This window comes from Marmota flaviventris, chromosome 12, assembly GCF_047511675.1.
Source record: "Marmota flaviventris isolate mMarFla1 chromosome 12, mMarFla1.hap1, whole genome shotgun sequence".
In the NCBI taxonomy this organism is placed as follows: Eukaryota; Metazoa; Chordata; class Mammalia; order Rodentia; family Sciuridae; genus Marmota; species Marmota flaviventris.
This window is the reverse complement of record NC_092509.1, coordinates 37,935,536-37,956,579: the sequence shown is the minus strand read 5'-3', so window position 1 is coordinate 37,956,579 and position 21,044 is coordinate 37,935,536. Positions and strand designations below refer to the sequence as shown.

The 21,044-nt window shown below is 33.5% G+C and overlaps 1 protein-coding gene across 5 annotated transcripts in view; it reads right to left on the bottom strand.

Annotated features, from left to right (window-relative positions):
- The window catches only part of Mindy3 (MINDY lysine 48 deubiquitinase 3), a 78,547-nt gene extending 59,007 nt beyond the window's left edge, over window positions 1-19,540 (bottom strand). For 2 of the 5 annotated variants that reach the window (XM_027928626.2, XM_071599865.1), the window contains exons 1-4: window positions 19,239-19,540; window positions 8,358-8,437; window positions 4,499-4,559; window positions 2,697-2,870 (exon numbers count right to left, since the gene is read on the bottom strand). In XM_027928626.2, the coding sequence (XP_027784427.1) occupies window positions 2,697-2,870; window positions 4,499-4,559; window positions 8,358-8,437; window positions 19,239-19,332 (409 nt within the window). In that variant the 5' untranslated portion in view covers window positions 19,333-19,540. Of the gene's footprint in view, window positions 1-2,696; window positions 2,871-4,498; window positions 4,560-8,357; window positions 8,438-19,238 lie in introns of those variants that run through there. The other 3 variants (XM_071599867.1, XM_071599868.1, XM_071599866.1) reach the window with 3 other exon arrangements.
- Between the last annotated feature and the right edge of the window lie 1,504 nt (window positions 19,541-21,044).

The window sequence follows — 21,044 nt, the reverse complement described above, 5'->3', positions numbered from 1 at the left end:
GTATTCATTCATGTAATTGTTGAGAAGTTTTCAGTAACATAGATTATACTATTAATATAGTACAAGTATAAATTTAAAATATCCAAGAAATCAAAGAAAGAATTTTCACCAAAGGTGATGCTTAAGTGCTTTCCAAGTGCCAGGTCTGGCCTCATTTAATCATTATAAGGACCCTCTGATCTCCATTTTACAGAAGAACATGAGGTACAGAGAAGACTTCTCTCAAGAACACACAGCTGAGATTTAAACTCAGTCTTGGCTCCTGGAAGTTAAAGTCTTTCAAGATAAAGTCTTTCAAAATAACTGAATACAATCACTACTTTTTCACAATAAACAATTTTAGATTTTTATAAAGTGAATCTTAATAGCTTCAAATATACATTCTTGTGAATTTGGGAAATTGATTCATTATAAGTTCAAAATTTTTAAAATTTCCTGACAATTTAAAAATATCACATTATGCTAGCTTAACATAGCACAGTTTTAATTTTCAAATGTTTCAACTAATTTTTAAAAAATCTTTAGAAGGCCAAATGAATTAATTTAAATAATCTTTAGGTTTATATGGGAAACAAACTGAAATTGAACCCAAGTATTCACTACTGCAAACAAGTGTGCATTACCAACAAGCCAAAAATATACACACCACATAAGCCAATGAAATTAATGTTTGTATATGTATAGAATGTAATATTAATGAAGGGGAAAACACTTCACATTTGCAATTTTAGGATAAATTAAAAATTCTAGACTACTTTTTCCAAAGGGCTTGATTATCACAATAATTTTACTAGGTATACTATGCAAGTGGACATAAAGATAGTAATTTAGAGGGAAAAAAAGGCAAGCAAAATAAAAAGCTTAGCAGGCAGGGATGGTGAAAAATAAAACACAAGAAGAAGAGAACTGGGAATAAAGAACAGGTAAAATAGATTGTTATATGGAATAAAAATTTTAATTTAAATTCAGTTCATTATCTAAGGTAAGCTCTCAAATTTTCAGTTAACAAAACGGTTCAAATGTACACAAAATTTAAAATGGAGTTCAAATATGGTTTTATGTCAAGTCAACTTAATGAGGCACAAAGCAAACTGGAAAACTACTGTAGCCTGTCTTTTGAAGGGGAATTCAATATGATAATGCCCACTTAAATTAGTTACTAAAGTAGCAAACCCCGCGAATGATAAGGGCATATAATCAGGGCAGTTTAACCTATCACTACAGGATGCACAGCAGAGTCCATGGTGAGCACACAGCATATTTTTAAGATTCTAATGAAAAATATCACATTAAAAAGTGCTTAACAGTTTCTCATATAATTACAGACTGACTTTAAGTACATATTCCTTAAAATGCCTTTTAAATAGTTTAATTATTCTCTCAAATTTTTAATATCCTAACTGGAACTATTAAACATGTTACATGCAACCTGGTGAAATGTAGAAAATATTCCAAAACAATATTAATTGATATATTTTACTATAATCCTTGTGAATATTTTCAACTTGTCTTCAAATGTCATTATCAGCCGTAAAAATATTGAGTTCTGTTGGAAAGGCCCAAAAAGGTACATCACTCAACTGTCTAAATTTTAAAAATTATTCCTTGCAAATGTACTATTAGAATTTCCCAGGCTTAAGTCATTTTAATTGCACAGGTGAGAGAAAGAAGACAATGACAACACATGGACATTTTAGTCCAGGAGGCAAAGGTGCCTCACAACTAATCCTATATGGAAGATAAGATGTCTCTAGAAGCAATTGAAATTTACTTTCTAAAAATAAAGCCATCAAATTTTATTAAATAATTTCTATAGAGATTATAGTCCAGGAGGCAAAGGTGCCTCACAACTAATCCTATATGGAAGGTAAGATGTCTCTAGAAGCAATTGAAATTTACTTTCTAAAAATAAAGCCATCAAATTTTATTAAATAATTTCTATAGAGAGTATAGTAAATGGAATGCATTACATGTAAAATAAGTCACTTATCCAATAGAAGCACTTATCAAAAATCACCTATTAGTTTATTCCTCAATTGCAAATCAGAAAAGCAACTCTTATGTAATCTAGTTTCCACACCACTAGAGGAATCCACCCATTTCTCTGACAGTTTTTAGGTCAATCACATAAAAAATTTTAAAAGCTAAATGCCACAGAATACATAATTTGTAGGAAAAAGAATAGCTGTATGAAAAACTTCAGCAATAATTAAAATTACCTTAAAATAATCCACATATATAACAATGACCAAAAAGTTCGGGAGCGAAAAAACAGCATGTAATTAAGAAAAAAATGTCCCCATCTTTGCTCTAGAAAGCAACTAAAGAAAAGAAATATACTGATATCAAATGTCTCCTTTACTTTAAATGCTAAAGAAAAACGTTAAAGCGTCTGAAATTAAGGTATACAATTTTTGTTCTTTTAACTTTCTTAATAAGATTTCTGAAGCTCAAGGGAGATTGCTATCAAGCAGAAGTTATCTATAACTTTAAAAGATCATTATGAGATTTTTTTTTGCAAAAATATATCTACTAGTAGTTAAAATCAAAAGATAAATAGAAAATATTAAGATTTATTAATTAAGCTTCGATTAGAAAGATGTTATGAAATTTAAAAAAGATTTTCTTCAAAAAATTCAAGTTTCATTAAAACAAAAGCATAAGAAGTTATTTCAGGAAATAAAAATGTATCTTACAAGAATGTTCCACTTGGCAACTAGACTCTGCAGGACTCCCAGAAATACTAGCAGTTTCCTCAGTTGTCCTTCCTCTTAACCATGAAACCAAGCAGTATGATCCAGAGTTGTCACAACAAGCACTTTCTAAAATATCACATAAGGTATGACAAAGAAGTTCCTTCTGCTCGTCCTCTAAAAATAATCAAAGTATAAGTTATAATAGCTTTTTCAGAAAAAAAATCCCATGATGAACAACAATAGTAAAAATGTTTTGATTTAATATTGAAAATCAAATATTTTAAGAATGTGGAAAACCCAAGAATAACAGATGGTAAATTATTCTATGGTGTGCTTCAGGATCAAAACATCATCACTTTACATACTATCATTGATAGAAAAAGTCCTGGAAAATTCAGAATTAAACATTATGAGAAAGAATATGCCACTTGGAATAATCTGATTTTGATCATGCTTCTAAAGCTACAAACGTAGCATTTAACCTGAAGTTTCCTCTACTGCAGAACCAAGCACAACCATCAAGGCCTGTTGAGACCTCTATTTTTATCCTTTCTTCTGAATTCTAATGTCTTTTCATCCTATCCCACAGGAATAAGAAAAATGAGGTAACACATTGTCAGCAAATATAAGACCACAATTCATTACATTAGTAGAGGCCATTGTGGTTATGCTATATAATACATAAGTTATTGACACTCTATTGTAGTGATTTGAGCATTAGAACACACAGACCATTTTTCTCTGAACCTTAGCCAACACTGCCTTTCTCAAGCTGTGTTACTTTTCAGAAGTAGTACAATTTTCTGAAACCTTCCAATAAAGGGGATAAGCTGTTTACATATTCAATGACTCAGGAGCTTTCTGTTTCTCCTAATGAATTAAACTGTCTTTAAACACAGGAACTATGTCATCTACTTTATAATTATTGAAGCCTTTCTGACCTTTATGACAATGCTTTACGAGTTTGTATCAAAGTGAATATATTTTGGTGCAAGAAGTACAAATTTTATTAATAAAGATTTATTATGAAAATATCTCTTAAATAGTTTTACTAAAATTTTGCATTTCAGAAATGAAAGTACATATGTATATAAGTATGACACCTTAACTCTTAAATTCAAAATCATTAGTACAGTCATGGTTTGGAATGGAAGCTGTTATGTCCTTACATACAAAACTGCGATCATAATATAGCCTACCTTCTTCCAGATGTTATTGTGAGGTTCACATGAAATTGTGTAAATGAAGGAAAGATCTTTATAAACTGTCAAGTGGAATGCAAATGTTTGTTATTATCAGGTAGTACTATAGATCTCTGACTTAATCATGTTGCAGATGCTATGAGAGCCCCATCTGCAATTCAACTGAGAATTATTTGCAGTATTTGCATTGTGTAAGACATTATACCAAAAGATGCAGGGAAGCAAATATAATTCTGAGCTGTCGATCAGAGCTAAATAAGACAAAATATAAAGGCCATAATGATCTTTCTTTATGGTATATTATCATCACAAAGTTCTAGGAAATGTATGTTTCAGCAAAAGGCCAAAGGTTTTTCTCTGTCATACTACCCTGTATTATATCTCTTAGTTATTAGGAAAATCAAATTTGGAAATAAACAGCTTAAAATTTTGAGTTGCTATTCATGAAACATTATAAAAATAAACCTCAGGAAAAAATATCCGACTGATAATTTACTTTTTAAGATAGATAATTTTAATTAAAATATTGATGATGAATGCTGCATAGATCTTTTTTAAAATAGAGGATGGAATAAAAGTTTTAGAAGATGGCTGTTATACCTGAGCAATCCCGCCAAGATGACTTCTCAGAAGAAAACAGGAGCTTCTTCAAAAGAAATGCCTTTATACAATTAAAGCATGAATTAGAATGCATTATAAACATACCTCTTATCAATTTATTTTTAAAATGGGAAAAATTAATTTGCCCTTCCTTCTGATCTTTTGAATAGTTCTATAAAAATTTCAAGTGATTCCCCTTCACATTCAACAGTAAGTGCATGGTTATTTACTAGGAATATACTACTATGAATTTGATTCTAGATATACATTCCTCTCCAATACATATTTTCTCCTATGTAGAATAGACTCAAATAATAGACACATAATTGGAAATTACAAAACTTTCTGTTCCATTTACTAAGTGAGGGCCCTACAAAACAGGAACAAGTCTACATTTCCCTTAGATTTGTTGGGGTAAAAGAAATGTAAACACAAAAGTGGTTCTGTTATCTCTAATGTGTGATAAAAGAAATACTGTTATTAGAGTTATCAATTAATCATAAGGAGCTCTCCTAACTTTCTGGTTTAACTCAAAAAGCTATAAGATTTGAAAGCAAAAACAAACTGGTTTCTGATCTTTCCCTTCAATAAGTCAACTGAATTGGTTAGTTAACAGAAAGCATCTGCTTGCAGTAAAGATTTTCCCTCTCATAGTTCACCTGACTTGGTTAAAATGCATCTATTGAATCTGAATCTCTAAAGGGCAGATCCAAGAAAAATAAGTTACTATGACGATTCTCACTCACATGTGTTTGAAAGCATTAGAAAAACAGACTAAAGACTGCTTTTAGTTAGACAAACCTAGATTTGAATCCTGGTTCTATTACTTTACTAAAAATAACGGTTGTACAATCTTTAGAAGGTTGCAGTGAAGATTCTAGGAGAAAATTTATGTAATACTCTCAGCACAGTACCTGGCACCTAATAAGCTGTTGATTGAAAGACAATTAACAATAAAACTAATATTCAATAACATTCACATAGCAATAAAACCTACAGATACTACAATCAAGTTTTTCTGAATTTTCCCAAAATGACAACCACCATAAAATGGATTAATATAACTACATTACAAAATTTTGGAAGTGAGGTGAAGATTATTTCACCACTAATACAACCATTGTTGCCACTGTGATGCACAGTATTTCTATTATGGTCTTTTTCCCACACTTGTTTTTACAAGTGAGAATCATAATGGGCACATTGCTTTCTATTTTTCCATAGAAATTCATAAATATAATCTAAGTAGTACTTAAGTCTATCAAGCTGCCAAAATTTACTTTAAATCATTTTACATTAGGTTGTTGCAATCTTTTGATACTATAAATATGATCTTATTCTTGAATTCAGATTTTTCCATGATTATTACTTTAACAAAGATTCACAGAAGGTACAACTACTGAAAAAAAAATCTGATTATGATTCCAATTACAGTGTAAAATTCTTTCCCAAAATCAAAGTTCAAATTTGTGTTAAATTTGTATTAGCTGGCAGTGCATGAGTATGCTAGCATCATCCTACCTGCATATGCACTGGCAATTATAATTTCATATAATTTTTAAAAGTAGGTAATAGGCTCTAGTTACAATTTAATTTTCATTCTCTTGGATTCTCAGCAGGGTTTTTTGTTGTTTTGTTTTTTGTGGGGTTTTATTTATTTATTTATTTGTTTGTTTGTTTGTTTATTTATTTATTTTAGTCCAGTATCATCCTACCTGCTACAACTACATATTTATGTCCATTTCAGCACTGAGGTCTTCTATGTTTTTCTAACCAATTTTTACAGGTTCTTTCCATTAGAAAGACAATACCCCCTTATTGCTAATGGTCACTGCAAATATAACTGAGCTTAAAGTAATCCTTCTGTTAAAGCACTGACAATATATTATTTTTTTGGTCTTCCTATGATTAAACAGTTCAAAGTATATTTGGTATATAGTATCAGATCTAAACTAATTTTCCCCCTCAAACTGCTAACAAATCATATCGATGGCATTTATATGAAATTTCATTTTATTTCACCATTGATGTTTAGTTCTTTTTTAAAAATCATCGTATGTAATAAACTCAATAAACTGCTAAATGAGGTAAGATTTATGATGAAGTTGTAGATTTGGTGCTGTTATCATGCTATTATTATGGTGCTAGAAAAACTAGTATCATCATATTCTAAATTTTATAGTCTAACTTAATATCTAGACTTAATCATTTCTGTCACACTCTTTTTTTAATATTTAGTTGTCAATGGACCTTTATTTAATTTATTTGTATGTGGTGCTTAGAATCAAAACCAGTGTCTCACACATGCTAGGCAAATGCTCTACCACCAAGCCACAATCGCAACCCCATCTGTCATTTCTATTCTTAATGATTTAGTTTTGGTGTTTACATTGAAACACTAATAAAAAAAAGTTATATTATTGATTGAAAAGATTTGTGTGCCTCTTAAACTAAATCATTACCTCAAAAGTAGAGTGTATTTTGACATATTACACATACATGGAGTAACAACTTCCCATTCTTGTGGTAGTACATCAGAATTTTTAACATTACATTTATCCTTGTTACATAAAATCACCCCACTTATAAAATTAACTACCTTCTGGATATATACTGAATTTTAAACTCCTGTGCATTTCTCCACATTCATAAACTTTTGCTAAAAATTTAAGGGTAGTATTACTGATCAAGTGGGGCTATGTTCATAAAATCTAATTTATATATAGACTATAAAAGCATCTCCAAATTCAGGTCAGGTAAGATTCTTACTAGTGACCAAAATATGCTTCACTCACTCAATACAACAGCTATAATCACTAACTTATGGTTGAATTCCTTTTTAAATATTCAGTTAATTCTGAGGTAAGAGTCAGACATCACATCTTTCTTAATTTATAACTTTACTAATGCAACTCTACAGTCAACTTCACTCTTCAAAGAAATAATGAGCTATAAGGACACATTTTGGAATCCATCATGAGGGAATTTTTTCCTTTTGAGAAATACATTTTAAATTTAATAATGTAAAATTATATGAAATATAATGTTTGAGATAAAAACTTACTTTGCAGATGACAGGAATATATTCTTTATACCCAGTGAGTAGTAAATATATCACATTAAATATATATTTTAAAATCATGATTAAAAATGTAAGCAATAAATTAGAGCTTCTTTTTAACAATTCTAAAGTTGCAGTACTTTTCAGATATTGTAAGCATTACCAGTAAACTGAAAATTCTTTAACAATGTTAGAATTTATAACAAATCAGTCTTTCAAATTGAAAAACATTCATATTTAAAATCAATGACATTCATATAAGCCCTAGCTTTGGTGCAAAGACAATTTCTGAAACTGTTTGAAATCAGATGCTATGATTATTTAGAAAGGCCAAAGCTATAGCCTAAGTAGTATGTAATGCCAACACATGAATACTTTAAGTTTTAGGCTATGAAAATATTAACATATCTTCAACTTTTTCAGAAAATAATTTTTATACAAAGAACAAATGAAAACAGTATAATTACTGATTGTTCCTATGTAAGGCATAAAATGTTATTATTCAATAGGTTCTTTATATCATAAAAGTGTCATGATCAATGATTCCTACGTTTTTGAAAGTTGGGGAAGTCCTATTATTTTTCTTTGAAAACAGAGAAGAAGCTACTGCTGTACACCATGCTCACCCATGTACTGAATTCATTTTTATTTTGGATATTTATAGAAATCTATATGAGCAAAATAATTAACTGACCATGTCTCGTAATTATATAGAGTACAGACATTAGAAAACAAAATGCCAAATATGAAACGTTTGAATATGTCCCTCTAAGGAGTTGGTAAAGTAGTCTATGTTACCTGAACGGGTGCAATAACAGCACAGGGGCCACCTTCAAACTGTTCTAATGCAGATCCCTCTGATTCACTAAACACAAACCCTAAAAATGAAAGCAAGTAGCAAAGATTAAAAATGTAATTCAAAAAGCAGCTAAACGAATTTTTCATGTACTTTGTTTCAAGAACATTCACTTATAAGAACAGCAAATACCTACATGTCATCAGGTACATTAGTTCTTCACTTTTGGGAGCATCAAAAAGCCCTTTGAAAAAAGCTATGTAATCAATGTTAGCCCTCCCAAGTACACACAAGTGAATTTATACACATGCGTGCACACACATAATTTTGCACCTAGGGACCACTCTAGGAAGATGAAGTGTGCAACTGAGTAAAAGGACACTAAATAAAGTTTTAAAAATTTATTTATTTCTTCTTTTTAGTTATACATGACAGTAGAATCCATTGTGATATAATCCTACAAGTATCGAATATATCTTATTCTAGTTAGGATTCAGTTATTGTGGATGGTCATGATGGTGGGATTCACTGTGATGTTTTCATATATGTAAATTGGAAAATTATATCTGATTCATTCCACTGTCTTTCCTTTTCCTATCTCCACTCCTTTCCTGCCATTTCCCATTGTCTAATCTACTGAACTTCTATTCTTTCCCTCACCCCTACCCCCTTACTGTGGGTTAGCTTTCACATATCAGAAAACATTTGACCTTTGGCTTTTTGGGACTGGCTTCTTTCACTAAGCATGATAGTCTCTAGCTCTACCCATTTACTGGCAAATGTCATAAAGTCACTAAATCTGACTTTAGTTTTTCGTTTATTTTTTTTTGAGGTTGGGGAAGAAACCTAAGCACATGTTCTACCAGTGACCTACACCTTTAGCCCCTGATTTTTAAATTATTTAATTTATTCTAAGGAAGACTAGACAATGTACTGAATTCCAACAGAATTTTTAGGACTCCTTCCAAACATATCTTTCTATTATTTCAATCTTTGAGTCACATTCTGTAAATTAATAATGGCACTATAGATGATAAATGTGATTATATTAGCTCTATCTTTAGGTAAGCATTATCCTACCTGCACTGATTGGTAGTGACTACAGAAGTTCTTCAAAGGGCCCTGAGCTAGAAGTCTGAAGAATCCAGTTATTTTCTAGATAACCTGAAGGAAAGCATTTCAATTCCCTAGGCCTCTGTTTTTATTCTTAAAATTCCACATGCTAGGAATCTATCAAACTTCATTACTGATTACAACTTAGTCATTCACCCACCACATATTTAACAAACATCAGATATTATACCAATCCTCTAGGATATATTCAGAAATGTTACAATCATTAGTCTTGAGAAGACAACAATCCAGTTGAAGACAGACATGCAAATAGAAGATTACTAAAAGGAATAAGTTAATGTTGTAACAAGAGAATGAAGAAAGTGCCTTGGCTAAAGAATGATACAATATATTCTGACTGAATCAAGTCATAACAGATAACTTTGAGACTGATCTTGAATAAGACTCTGGTGGGGGAAAAAGGATGCGCAAATGAAACTCAGGTAAAAACATTTATTAAAAGAAAAAGCATTGTAAGAGCTGGGAAATTTTACGAATCAGAGGGAAATTTAATGTAGCTAAAGGGTAGGATGGGGTAGGCTGGAGGAGATGGCAAATGGGAGGAGCTGAAGATAACAAGAGGTTCGAACTGCAAAGGACCAAACCAGCATTCAACCAGGCAAGACCTTCTAGTAGTCACATGATCACTCAATGTTTTTCATTTTTGCTGAAGAACCAGAACGGGATAAGGTTGTTTCAAGAGCCCTACAGAGATGCCAACCTAATAAAAGCAACATTCATGTGGAGAAGAAAAACTATTTTAGACAATATTTGGGGCAAAATTAAGATTTGGTTGACGTGTGAGATTAAAATTAAGTTTTGATTAGTATGTGTAAGTGGAGCAAAGCCTTGGTATAGAAGAAATTAGAACTGTCTCTGCGGTTTCTAGATTAAGATGGTGATAACAATTGAAACAAGACATACTCATTCCTTTCTACCTTCTCTCTTCCTTCAGTCTCTCTTCTAAGCAGCATTTAAACGTGTATCTCACATTTTACAAACATCTTTAAGATTCCACCAAAAACTCCAGCCAACACTTCCTCATTTTTGTTCTCTCAAAGGCCCCCAACTAGATATAGTATCTCACTTGTCTTATCTCACACATTATTCAACTCACACCAATCTGGTTTTTAACCTATGACTATACCAAAGGCATTCTCACCCAAGTTCATCAATGTGACCAATACAGGCTATTTTCCAAATCTTACTTAACCTCCCAGAGAATCACCTCAAATGCTTACTAGAACTTCTGAAGTATCATTGTTCTTTGAATTTTGGTCCCTCTTACTCTGTGTTTTCCTTTTTCTATTTCTTCTCAGTCTCTCAGATCAGCTCTTTTTAACTGTGGAAGGCCCCCAGGTGCAAGCATTAGGATCTCTGCTCTTTTTATCCTATACATTCTACCTGGGCCATTTCATCTATTCCCTGCATTTCTTTACTGCGAGTAACCAGGAAGTCCCCAAACATAGCCTGGTTTAGAACTCCAGACACAGAGTCTAAATTCCTTAATATGGTGGTGTATACTGGCTTCTGCCCATCTCTCCTCCTTCACCCCAGACAGTTCTCCCTCTTTAGACTCCAGGTACACTGGTCTTCTTTCAGGTCTTCAAATATTCCATTTTTCACCCTCTGTAAGTGATGTTACTTAGCTTGAAACACCTGCTAACATTTTCTCTAAAAAATTCTGATTTCTTTTAGGCTTCATCCTTTCAAGGATCCAGAATAATCTCGAGCATGTACATTTAACTGCCACAATTTCTCACCTAAAATACTGTTAAAAATTTTCAAACAGATCTTCCACTTCCTCCCTATCTCCTTAAATCACATATATTCCATCTATTCACCAGAGTTGACAGAATACTTTAGAAATGAAAATTAGATTTTGTCACAATCTGCTTAAAACATTTCAATGGCTTCTCAATCCAATTAGAATAAAATGGAAACTCCTTTTAATAGTTTAAAGACTCAGGCTGATCTACCAATCCAACCAGCCCTCAGTTCACTCTTTCATTCACTGCAGTGACCTTAGATCCTTAGAACATCCCAAGGTGTTTTTCAGGGGCTTCTACGGTTGCTGTTCTCTCTGCATGAAATGCTCTTTCCCCTACTCTCTTCTCTAAATCATTCTTATTCTTCAGGACCTAAGTTAACTCCTCAGAGAAATATTTCCTAATCCAATCAGTCTCTCCTATAATCCTCCAGCACAATGATTATTTACTGTAATCTGTAATTATATTGTTTATTTATTCATTGTCCACCTTACCTTACAGGTATTTTGACCATTTTATTGAACACTGTTTTTCCACGGTATGGTGTATTGCCATTATTCAACTAATGCTTGCTGAAGTTTTCAAAAGGAAGATAATGGAGTGGGGGTTGTTTCTATGAAGACCACGTTCAGTTTCAAAAAAATTGAGACCTTTTAGCAACATTTAGAAGTAGTCTGGAGCTCAGGACAGAAGTTAGAATTAGAAAGAGCAATTACAATCTTTTGAAACACGTCAGTTTATGTAAATGAGCACACACACAAAGGTAATGAAGTTGGAAACATTAAAGAAGTGATCAGGGGCTGAGTCAGCAATGTAGACTGACAGATTAGAAAAATAAGGGTAAGAGAAAAACATGACAGGTTCTGGGAAGGAAAAAATCAGAAGCAAAGAGTAGTCAACTGTTATAAATGCTGCCAAATAAAGACAACCTACTGGATTAAACCTTTCACTGGGGGGTTGGGGGGGCGGGACTTGCAGTGCTGGAGAAAATAGCCAAACTTTAAAGGATTGAAGTGTGATTCAAATTAGAAGGAAAAATAGTGAAAATGAGCTATTTGTTGAAAAAAATTGGCAGAAGATAAAAAGGATGATCCACTGAAGGGTGGTTGGATAAAGAATTAATATTTACGTAGACTGAGGGTATGTGTTATAAAAAAGGCAGGGAGGCACGAGTATGATTTATATGGGCAAAAGCAAGTTTAAAGACTCCAATTCTTAAAAGAGAGCTGAAAAAATATAATTTGGTAGTGGTGGGCTAAAGACAGATTCTCAAATATGGTTCACAGATCCTCTGGAAGTGATGCTTTCAGGGGGCTCCCTAGAAGTTAAAATAGTTCCTGTAATATAATATTAAGACATTATTTGTCCTTTTAACTTTGTTGACATTCACAGTAATGGTACAAAAGCGAAGTGGGTTAAACTGCTTGTTCATTAGCATATATCAAGGTAGTGCTGTCAAAATGTACTAGTAATTTTGTAGTAGTAAATACAACCATACACATAGTCAAACTAACTTAAGAATGCCCTGAAATAGTAAAAACAGCTAACTTTTTAAAATCAGGCCTTTAATGCAATCTCTTTTTAGTATTATGTGTGACAAAATGGAAACTATCCATAAAGCAATTCTCCTCTCTACAAAGTCTGATGGTTTACAGTTACCTCAAGGAAAAGCACATGTGTAATTTTTAGAATTGCAAACTAACCTTGCTACTTTCTTAAATGAGTGCTGGTTTCAGTTGCTATTGTTTTTTGTTTGTTTGTTTGTTTGTTTTGTTTTTGTGTTTTTAGTATGAAGAACCAGCAATAAAATACAATTACTCAGACTTAGGTTTCTGATATTTTCTCATAAATGAATTAAGTTAGCATGGCAAATTAAGGAAAATAATTGGCAGTATTATTGTAATAAAATTTCAAGTTTTCAAACAATACCTGGGAAACTATCTACAAGTGTGAATCTGACAGTTTCTCAAAGCTTAAAGAATTCTCTGATGAGTGGTGGTATTGTGAAGTAAATACATTCAAAAGGTTGTCATAAGCAATAGGCCAATAATTTCCAAATGAATCCATTGGTACAAATTAGTGCACAGGCAAGAGATCCAGTCAAAGTACAAGACAATCAATGGATTTCAATTTAACTGAGTAGGAAAAGTTCATTGTTGTGGTTTCAGATTCCAGATTGCAGCCAACTTCAAAGACTACTGCCTGTTCAGTTTTGGTGTGGTATCAAATAATATCAATGGTTATTATAACTTATTCAATTATAACTTGTTCAATTACATATCTGTGTGAAGTTGAGTTTTCTGCATAACTTCAATCAAAACAATATATTGGAACAGACTGAACTGGGACAGCAAATATGAGAATGCAGTCATCCAGCAAGCTGGACATTGGAGAGATTTTTTTAAATGCAAAAAATAATCAGGGGCTTATTAATTTTGCATTATTTATATTGAAGCCCTCAATAATTTTTGAATAAGCTCAAAAAACTTGAAAATTGCTAGCTTACAAGATGAATTTCAGAAGGCTTCTAATTTAAATATGGGCAAAGAAGTGAATAGATGTTAATTATTGAAAAGTGAGAGAAATGAGAAGGGTAGAGAATTGAGGGAAATGCTAATTCTGAAAAAGCTAACAAGGATAAAGAACTAAGAAGTAGCAAGGACTAAACTTGGACTTAATTACATTTGTATTAATGCTGGACAATTTTCGCCAGCAATACACAGTTGACTGAGAGTTAGATAAGAGGATAAATGCAGAAGAGGAAATTGGTAAGGAGATGGGAAAATTTAGCAAGGCCAAGTGTAACTAAGGGTGCTAGTTACTGCATTAAGACAATCAAATTCAAGATGCAACTTAGAAACAAGAGGTGAAATCAAGAGGTCTTTGTTATTTGCCCAATGAGAATAAGGAAAGGACCCCTGGTGTTGTACATCTTAAGTGCAGACAAAACAAATAGGCTCTGCTCAACTTTCTGTGTATGTAATAAATGTGAATTACTAATGGACTCTAACCTTCCTTAAAATTCTTAATAATATAATGCAATTTTCTGGATCCATGGGTGGAATTGATAGTTCGAATTACATAGTAATGAATCACTTTTGTACTTTGGCTATTAAAATACCAAGGAGAGAATTTCTAGGTAGATATGCTTTATATAAATTCTGTTTAATTCCAGTATGCATATTTGAGTGTATTAATTGATAATGACAAATACTATTAAAGCCTAAATTGAAATGAAGTTAGCTAAATAGAAATTAAGTATTTTATCCTTCAACGAGACTATATCAAGTAGGCTTTTAAAAGATTTTGAGTTTGAACTTCCTAGGACACTGAGCTACTTTTTTTGTCAAGGGTTTTCATACTGACATTATATCCTAGTTTTAAAAGGAATTAACATATCACAAACTGTCTTTTTTTTCTGATGAGATCTGAAATGACCCATTTAACCACTGATTATAATATACAATTTTATATCACATCACAATATTATAAACCACAAAAAAGTCTGTTCTTTATAATTTAAACCTAAGCCATGAACCTCTGAAGTTTTTCAGTCTCATTTTCATGACTTATTATACATTATACATTTACTCAAAACAGTTGACAACTGCATGGCCTCTATAACTTTTGTATTCTATGTAAACATGACCATAGAAAGACTTGTTGGACTACTACAAGCTTAGATGATCTTGTTTAAGTCATATATCTGAACTGGACTTTACTTTTCTTATCAAAAAATATGAGGGCAACTATACTTGTCTTCTGTTATCTTTCAAGGTTGTAAGGGTTAAATAAATTTTCAAAAACTGTAAAGCATAATATAGAAATATGATGCTATGAGACACTTCAAAGTCTTTTAATAAAAAAGAATACGTTAGGGGCTGGGGCTGTAGCTCAGTGGCAGAGCGCTTGCCTAGCATGTGTGAAGCACTGGATTGGATCCTTAGCATCACATAAAAAATAAAAAAACAAACAAACAAATAAAGGCATGCTGTCTATCTACAACCACAAAAAAAAAAAAATACATTATGTGTTAAAACTATCAAGGAATTAATTTTGTCATATGTGCTTATATATTAATTTTAAAAATCTGTTAGATAAATTATGACTTAGGTGTACTGGAGAAAGGAAAAACTATACTTAAATAAAAGGCTTCCAGCAATAAAATATTTGAAATGATGTGATCCATAGCATTATACTCACTTTGAGGGGAAAAAATGAATGATACTGATATATCATTTTATTACTTTAGAATACTATTGAATCCCTTTGTAATAATTCCCAATCAAATTTGAACCCAAAGGAATTAACTCTTAGTACATTTCATACTTACATTTTCAACTTACCCCTCACTTTTGTTACTTTTTTTTTCATTTTATATAATATTGTCCCCAATATTAAAAACCTAGAACGCTAATTTCAATCAAACACAGCCCCACCTCCCCAACACCTGCACTCTCACCCTCCAAAAAATCCCCAAACATGGAACTGCTATAAATAGCAAAACTGTTTTTCCCTTTCTGGCTAATCTTCACATGAAACAAGGAAACAAAAAAGCTTGGAAGGAGGGAGAAATAGTTTGAGCATTTATAATATAGATTGGCAATTGGAAAATTACAGTCTTCATATGCTTTATAAATGCAGTATGGCTGCTTTTGCTACAAAAATATTGAGGAAAAGGCCATTAACCCTTTATAGAAATCTGCCAAATTTGACAATTAATTTCAAGTCAGATGTTTTTATTTATAACATTAATTCTGCTGTTATTAAATGTAGTTTGTTTTGGTTCTGCTGGAATTTTTCAATATGACCGCTTTCTACCATCTACATTACTATTTTCCTAATCCAAACCACCTTTCCCCCTGAATTACTGCGGTTGTCCCTTTTCTTACTTTATCGCCTAACTTAATCCACTACTGTCTATCTTCAAGTACAGTAACAAACAATTCTTTAAAATCTTTGTAGCTCTAAACTATCTTATAACCTCCATTTCATTCAGAATAAGAGCCAAAGTTCTTATAATGCCCTAGAAAGCTATGACTTGGGCCCTATTATTTCTTTGCTCATCTTTTATTGCCTTCCTTCACCCTCTCCAGCCACACTCACCTCTTTTCTGGTCCTCAAGCAACAGGCAAGGTTTATTATGCATTAAGTCTCTTAGAACAACCATTTCCTCTGCCTGGAACACTTTCTTCCTATGTCTGCATGACTACTAGATCATTGACATCAAATGTTTGTTTGAATCTCATCTTAAAAGTTAGGCCCATTCAGGCCAATCCACCCCCGAATTCTCTATTTTTTTTTTTTTTTTTTTACCATCTATATATGCTTAACTTATGTTTATTTTCCCTCATAATCTATTAAGTCTCAACTGCAAGGCCCTGAAACTCTGGTTTAGTTTGCAGAAAGAAAAGAATGAATGGTGCTAATGAACTAAAGAAATGAAAAATGTTTTTCCTTATAAAGTACTCTAGGCAATTATAGCAGAAATGAAATGGAGTACAGGATACATTTATAAGTGTATGTATGTGTGTGTGTGTGTGTGTGTGTGTGTGTGTGTGTATATATATATATATATATATATATTTTTTTTTTTTTTTTTTTAAAGCCAGCTTCAAGCCTCTAAGTGACTTCTTGTCTTTGAAATAAAAACAAAACCCTACCTATTTTATAAAAATGAGATTTGCAGTAGAGAGTTATCTAAAAATGTAAAAACAACTATGTGTCACTCCCACAGCATATTATTTTTGGCAGACATATGAAAATAATTTAACTCGACCAATAAATATAATCTCATATGGTATAACCAGATGTAACTTTGTATTTATCCTATATATTTTACCCTTATATCATGCTTCCAAAGGACTGAGACTGCAGTTGTCAAATCAAAACACTGTTACTACAAAATAAAGCCAGGGTTGATGTCACATTACTAATGCAGCAGTGTCTTGTGCCTATTCCCACATTTCCAAATGACTTCCACAGCAAGACTTAGCAATGACCTCTAAGAATGACAGAATTAATACAACAGTCGACATACAAAACCAAGAACAGCACCTGACTCAGAGATGATGACTTAAAATATATGTTTGGTTGCCTTAAAATATTGACCAATGGAAGACCTTAAAGAATTAGATATCCACAATACAAATAACCACTTTGGGGGAAAAAGTCCCTGATTTCAAAATAATCTGAATTGAACTAATTTTTAATCTTGTTAAGCAACTTCCACCTAACTAAAAGTTGGCTGGAAGAGCATTCTAATATACCATTATAAATTCCTATTTAAAATAACGATTATACATAAAATAATTTCTTGTAATTGTCAGGGCAAAGTCAGTGTGATCTTGGGCCTAGTTCACAATCAAATGCTTTTTAATTTTATTTAACAATGACTATCATTTACAGAGTATTTACTATACATTAGCTATTGTGCTAAGTGGCCAAATATATTTACATGACCTTTAATCCTCATAACAACCCTTTAAAGTTGACACTGCTATCTGCATTTTTACAGAGAAGGCAACTGAGGCTTAAATAATTTAAATAACATGAACCTAGAACCTAAGCACATGCAAAGACTGTGCTCTTAACTACTAGAATTGCCTCCCTAAAATTTTCTTTGAATTTGCACAATGTAAGCAAGGTTGAAAATTACCTTCTTCTACATTGTAAAATACTTAATAAATGTTGACTGTTACAAAGTAACATTAATCTGCAAATACAGGTGTCCATGAATTTACAAAATATTGGTTAGCTGACATACAGTATAAAAAGAGCTAAACTAAATACATGTGTTTAGAAACTCAAAGCAAAATAATGAAATCAGAACTGTTGGGAATTAGATATGAAATTCATTCCTTCATGACTCATTTTTCTCATTTGGAAAACTAAAGTGTAGGCTAACTAGTCCAATTTACTGTAATAAATCATCTTAACTTTACCAGGTCTAAAACAGGCATATCTAAAAGAAGGGATGACTTCTTCAATTCTGATTTTTTGTTACAAAACATACATTTTAAAGTAGGGATTTTTACTTACTGTACCAAAAATTCACCCAAATCTTTTGAGAAGGTGTTCTCTAAATAATAATAGTGTTTTACATACGTACATACATTACTGGTGACTCCAAAGGCTATACTCTTCACCTCACCATAATTCACATCCCCTTAATAAGGTGTTATTTTACTATCAGGACTTAAGAATTCGGGACAACTACTAGTATAAAGGGCCCAGATCAGAGTCCAGAATAGTGCAGGAATCAAATGGTTATTTTTATTTCATACTCTTTGTATCATTAAGAATTTTTACATAAGCAAAACTCCTGTCTGGATAACATTAGAACTGCACAGGAAGTGCTGTGATCCACAGTCCTTTTCAAGTGTAACAGATACTATCGGATACTAATAGATATTATCTCAAACCCGGGAATACTTTGGGCCAAGAGAAAACTTTGTAGCAAGCAGCCTTTTATTTATATTGGAAGTATCACGCCTAATCACGTAACTAAAATACAAACAACAAAACTGCTTTCTGGTTTAGCCGCCTTAACTTTCCTGTGGACTCCCCGCCCTCCAAAAATAGACCAAACACAGATAACATACACCTCCTTCGGAAGCAAAAACAGACCAAAGACCAATAAAATACATCTACAGGGTAAAGATCCAGAGGACCACAGCACTGAGAAACTGACAAGAGGCAAAGGGCACACTTTCCTTGTCACACACTGCATCCCAGCAAGGGACCACCCGCCCCTTCTCCCCAGCTGAAGGGCATCCCGGTGGGTGGAAGAGGCGCCCCAGCAGGCAGCTGTAACCTCTCTCCTACTCAACCTCTTCCCCACAAAGCAAGAGGGCGTTTTTAGAAAATTCTGTTTCATCGCTGAGCATGGGTAGTGGGATAGGGTGCGGGCTCGCGAGGGTCTGGAAAGAAGGGTGTCACAGCTAGACTCTCACAGGGCAAAGGAAGAGGCGGCTGGAAGTGAGAACCCAGTCAGGGTACCTTGCGTCCAGCGGCAGAAGATGGTATCAGAGAGACCGGGGCTGCTCTTGGTGCCCCACACCAGCTCCATCAGCTCTTTAGTCAGTTCGGACATGATGGGGTACCGGCGGGCGGATCTTTGCTTACAGGACTCCTGCCCCGGAACATAGGGAAGGGGCGACTTCGAAGACAAGGAGCTTCGGGACCGCGAACGAGCTTGAAGGTTAGACAGGAGAGAGGTGAAAGGCGGCAGCGCTACTTGCAAGGACCGCGCCTGTCAAGCCGGGTCAGAGCCGCAGCTGAGAGTTTTCCGTACCGGAAGTGGAGCTGCTTCCGGCTCCTCCCTAACCCCGCCCCTCAAGCCCCAGGGCCTGGGAGTCACCTCCCCGGAAGCGGAAGTGGGGTGGGAAGAGTTTCGGAAGGGCACGGAGCGTGTCGCCGGCTTTTTAAGCTGTCCGGAGCATTTTGGTGGTGAGGCGGCTTTTGTACTGTGAAGTCGTTCCCGCAGAGGGCTGGAGGGAGTGGGCGTCTCTGCCCATTTGGAACACCATCACCACTTGGGCACGGTTTTGGCCTCAGCTGCCGGGTCAGGGGCATGAACTGTAGAGTAGAGAACATTCGCCCATTTCTTAAGATTTGTAATAGTAGTTAGGCAAACCTACCTCACGGTGAGGCAACATCCTTTCCTATAGAGAGAGATTTGCGCACGAGTAAAAGCCTTTCCTATCTGTTCCTAAACCAATTACTACCTGGAAATATCTGAAAAGCTATGGTATGTTGGTGCATTAGAAAAAAACTCTACCAGGTGTAGGGCAGAATTATAAAGTTATTTGGAGGAAACCAAGCAGTCTGTTTGTAAGTGGAATAGCATCTTCACCCTTAATTTTTGAAAATGGAGTGTGGGCAACACCTGGATTTGAAGACCATGTTTTGTTCATTGACCAGCAGAGTTATTTTTAGCTTCTGGGAAAGTTTCTATTTGTGTCATTTAAGAAGAAAACTTAAACATCCCTTGTTCTTTGAATTTTAAACAGAAGGGCAAAATCTTAACTTTTTAAAATTTGTATTTTTGTTTTTGGAAAGTAGAGACATTTAGAAGCTCCTTGGAAGCCATATTACCTTAGAATGCAGTACATAGTTATTAGGAAGCCAGGCTCTGGCTCATACAGACCTAGACCCTTAGCGTCTGCACTTACTAGCATTACCTAATTTCTACTTCTACTTTTTTTTTTTTCTAAAACAGGGAAACATATATTTCGTGTATTGTAAGTAATACATGGAAAAATTAATGCATGCATAATATTTGGCTTACTTCCTGACACATGGAAGATACTCATAAATAAAGGCATTTTCTACCTAAAGAAAGCATTATATAAAAATTTGACACAACACTAAGTTTTCTAACTTTTTCAACTTGAGCAAGTTGAATTAGCCTTTCTGTCAACTAGAAACAACTGGAACACAAACTAGAAACAACTGGAACACAAATGGGAATTAAAGCTGTAGGTCCACTTGGTTCTATGTGTGGAAAGAGGACTTGATAAGTTGGAGTTTAACTTCAGAAGCCTAACATTTACTGAAATCATTGCATGAAAACTGGATTTGAGAAACAGCTACCCGGACCCTGTAAGGAAGCCAGAGATGCTAAAACTACCACATAAAACTATTACCCTATTAATCAAGAAAGCATAGGAAATGTGTAGGTCTAAAGAGTATAAAGGGGAAGTATGTTTGTTTTCCATTGCAGTTAAAACAAAGGATCACAAAATTGGTAGCTTAAACAACATAAACTTATTATCTAAGAGTTCTGTTGGTCAGAGTGAAAGG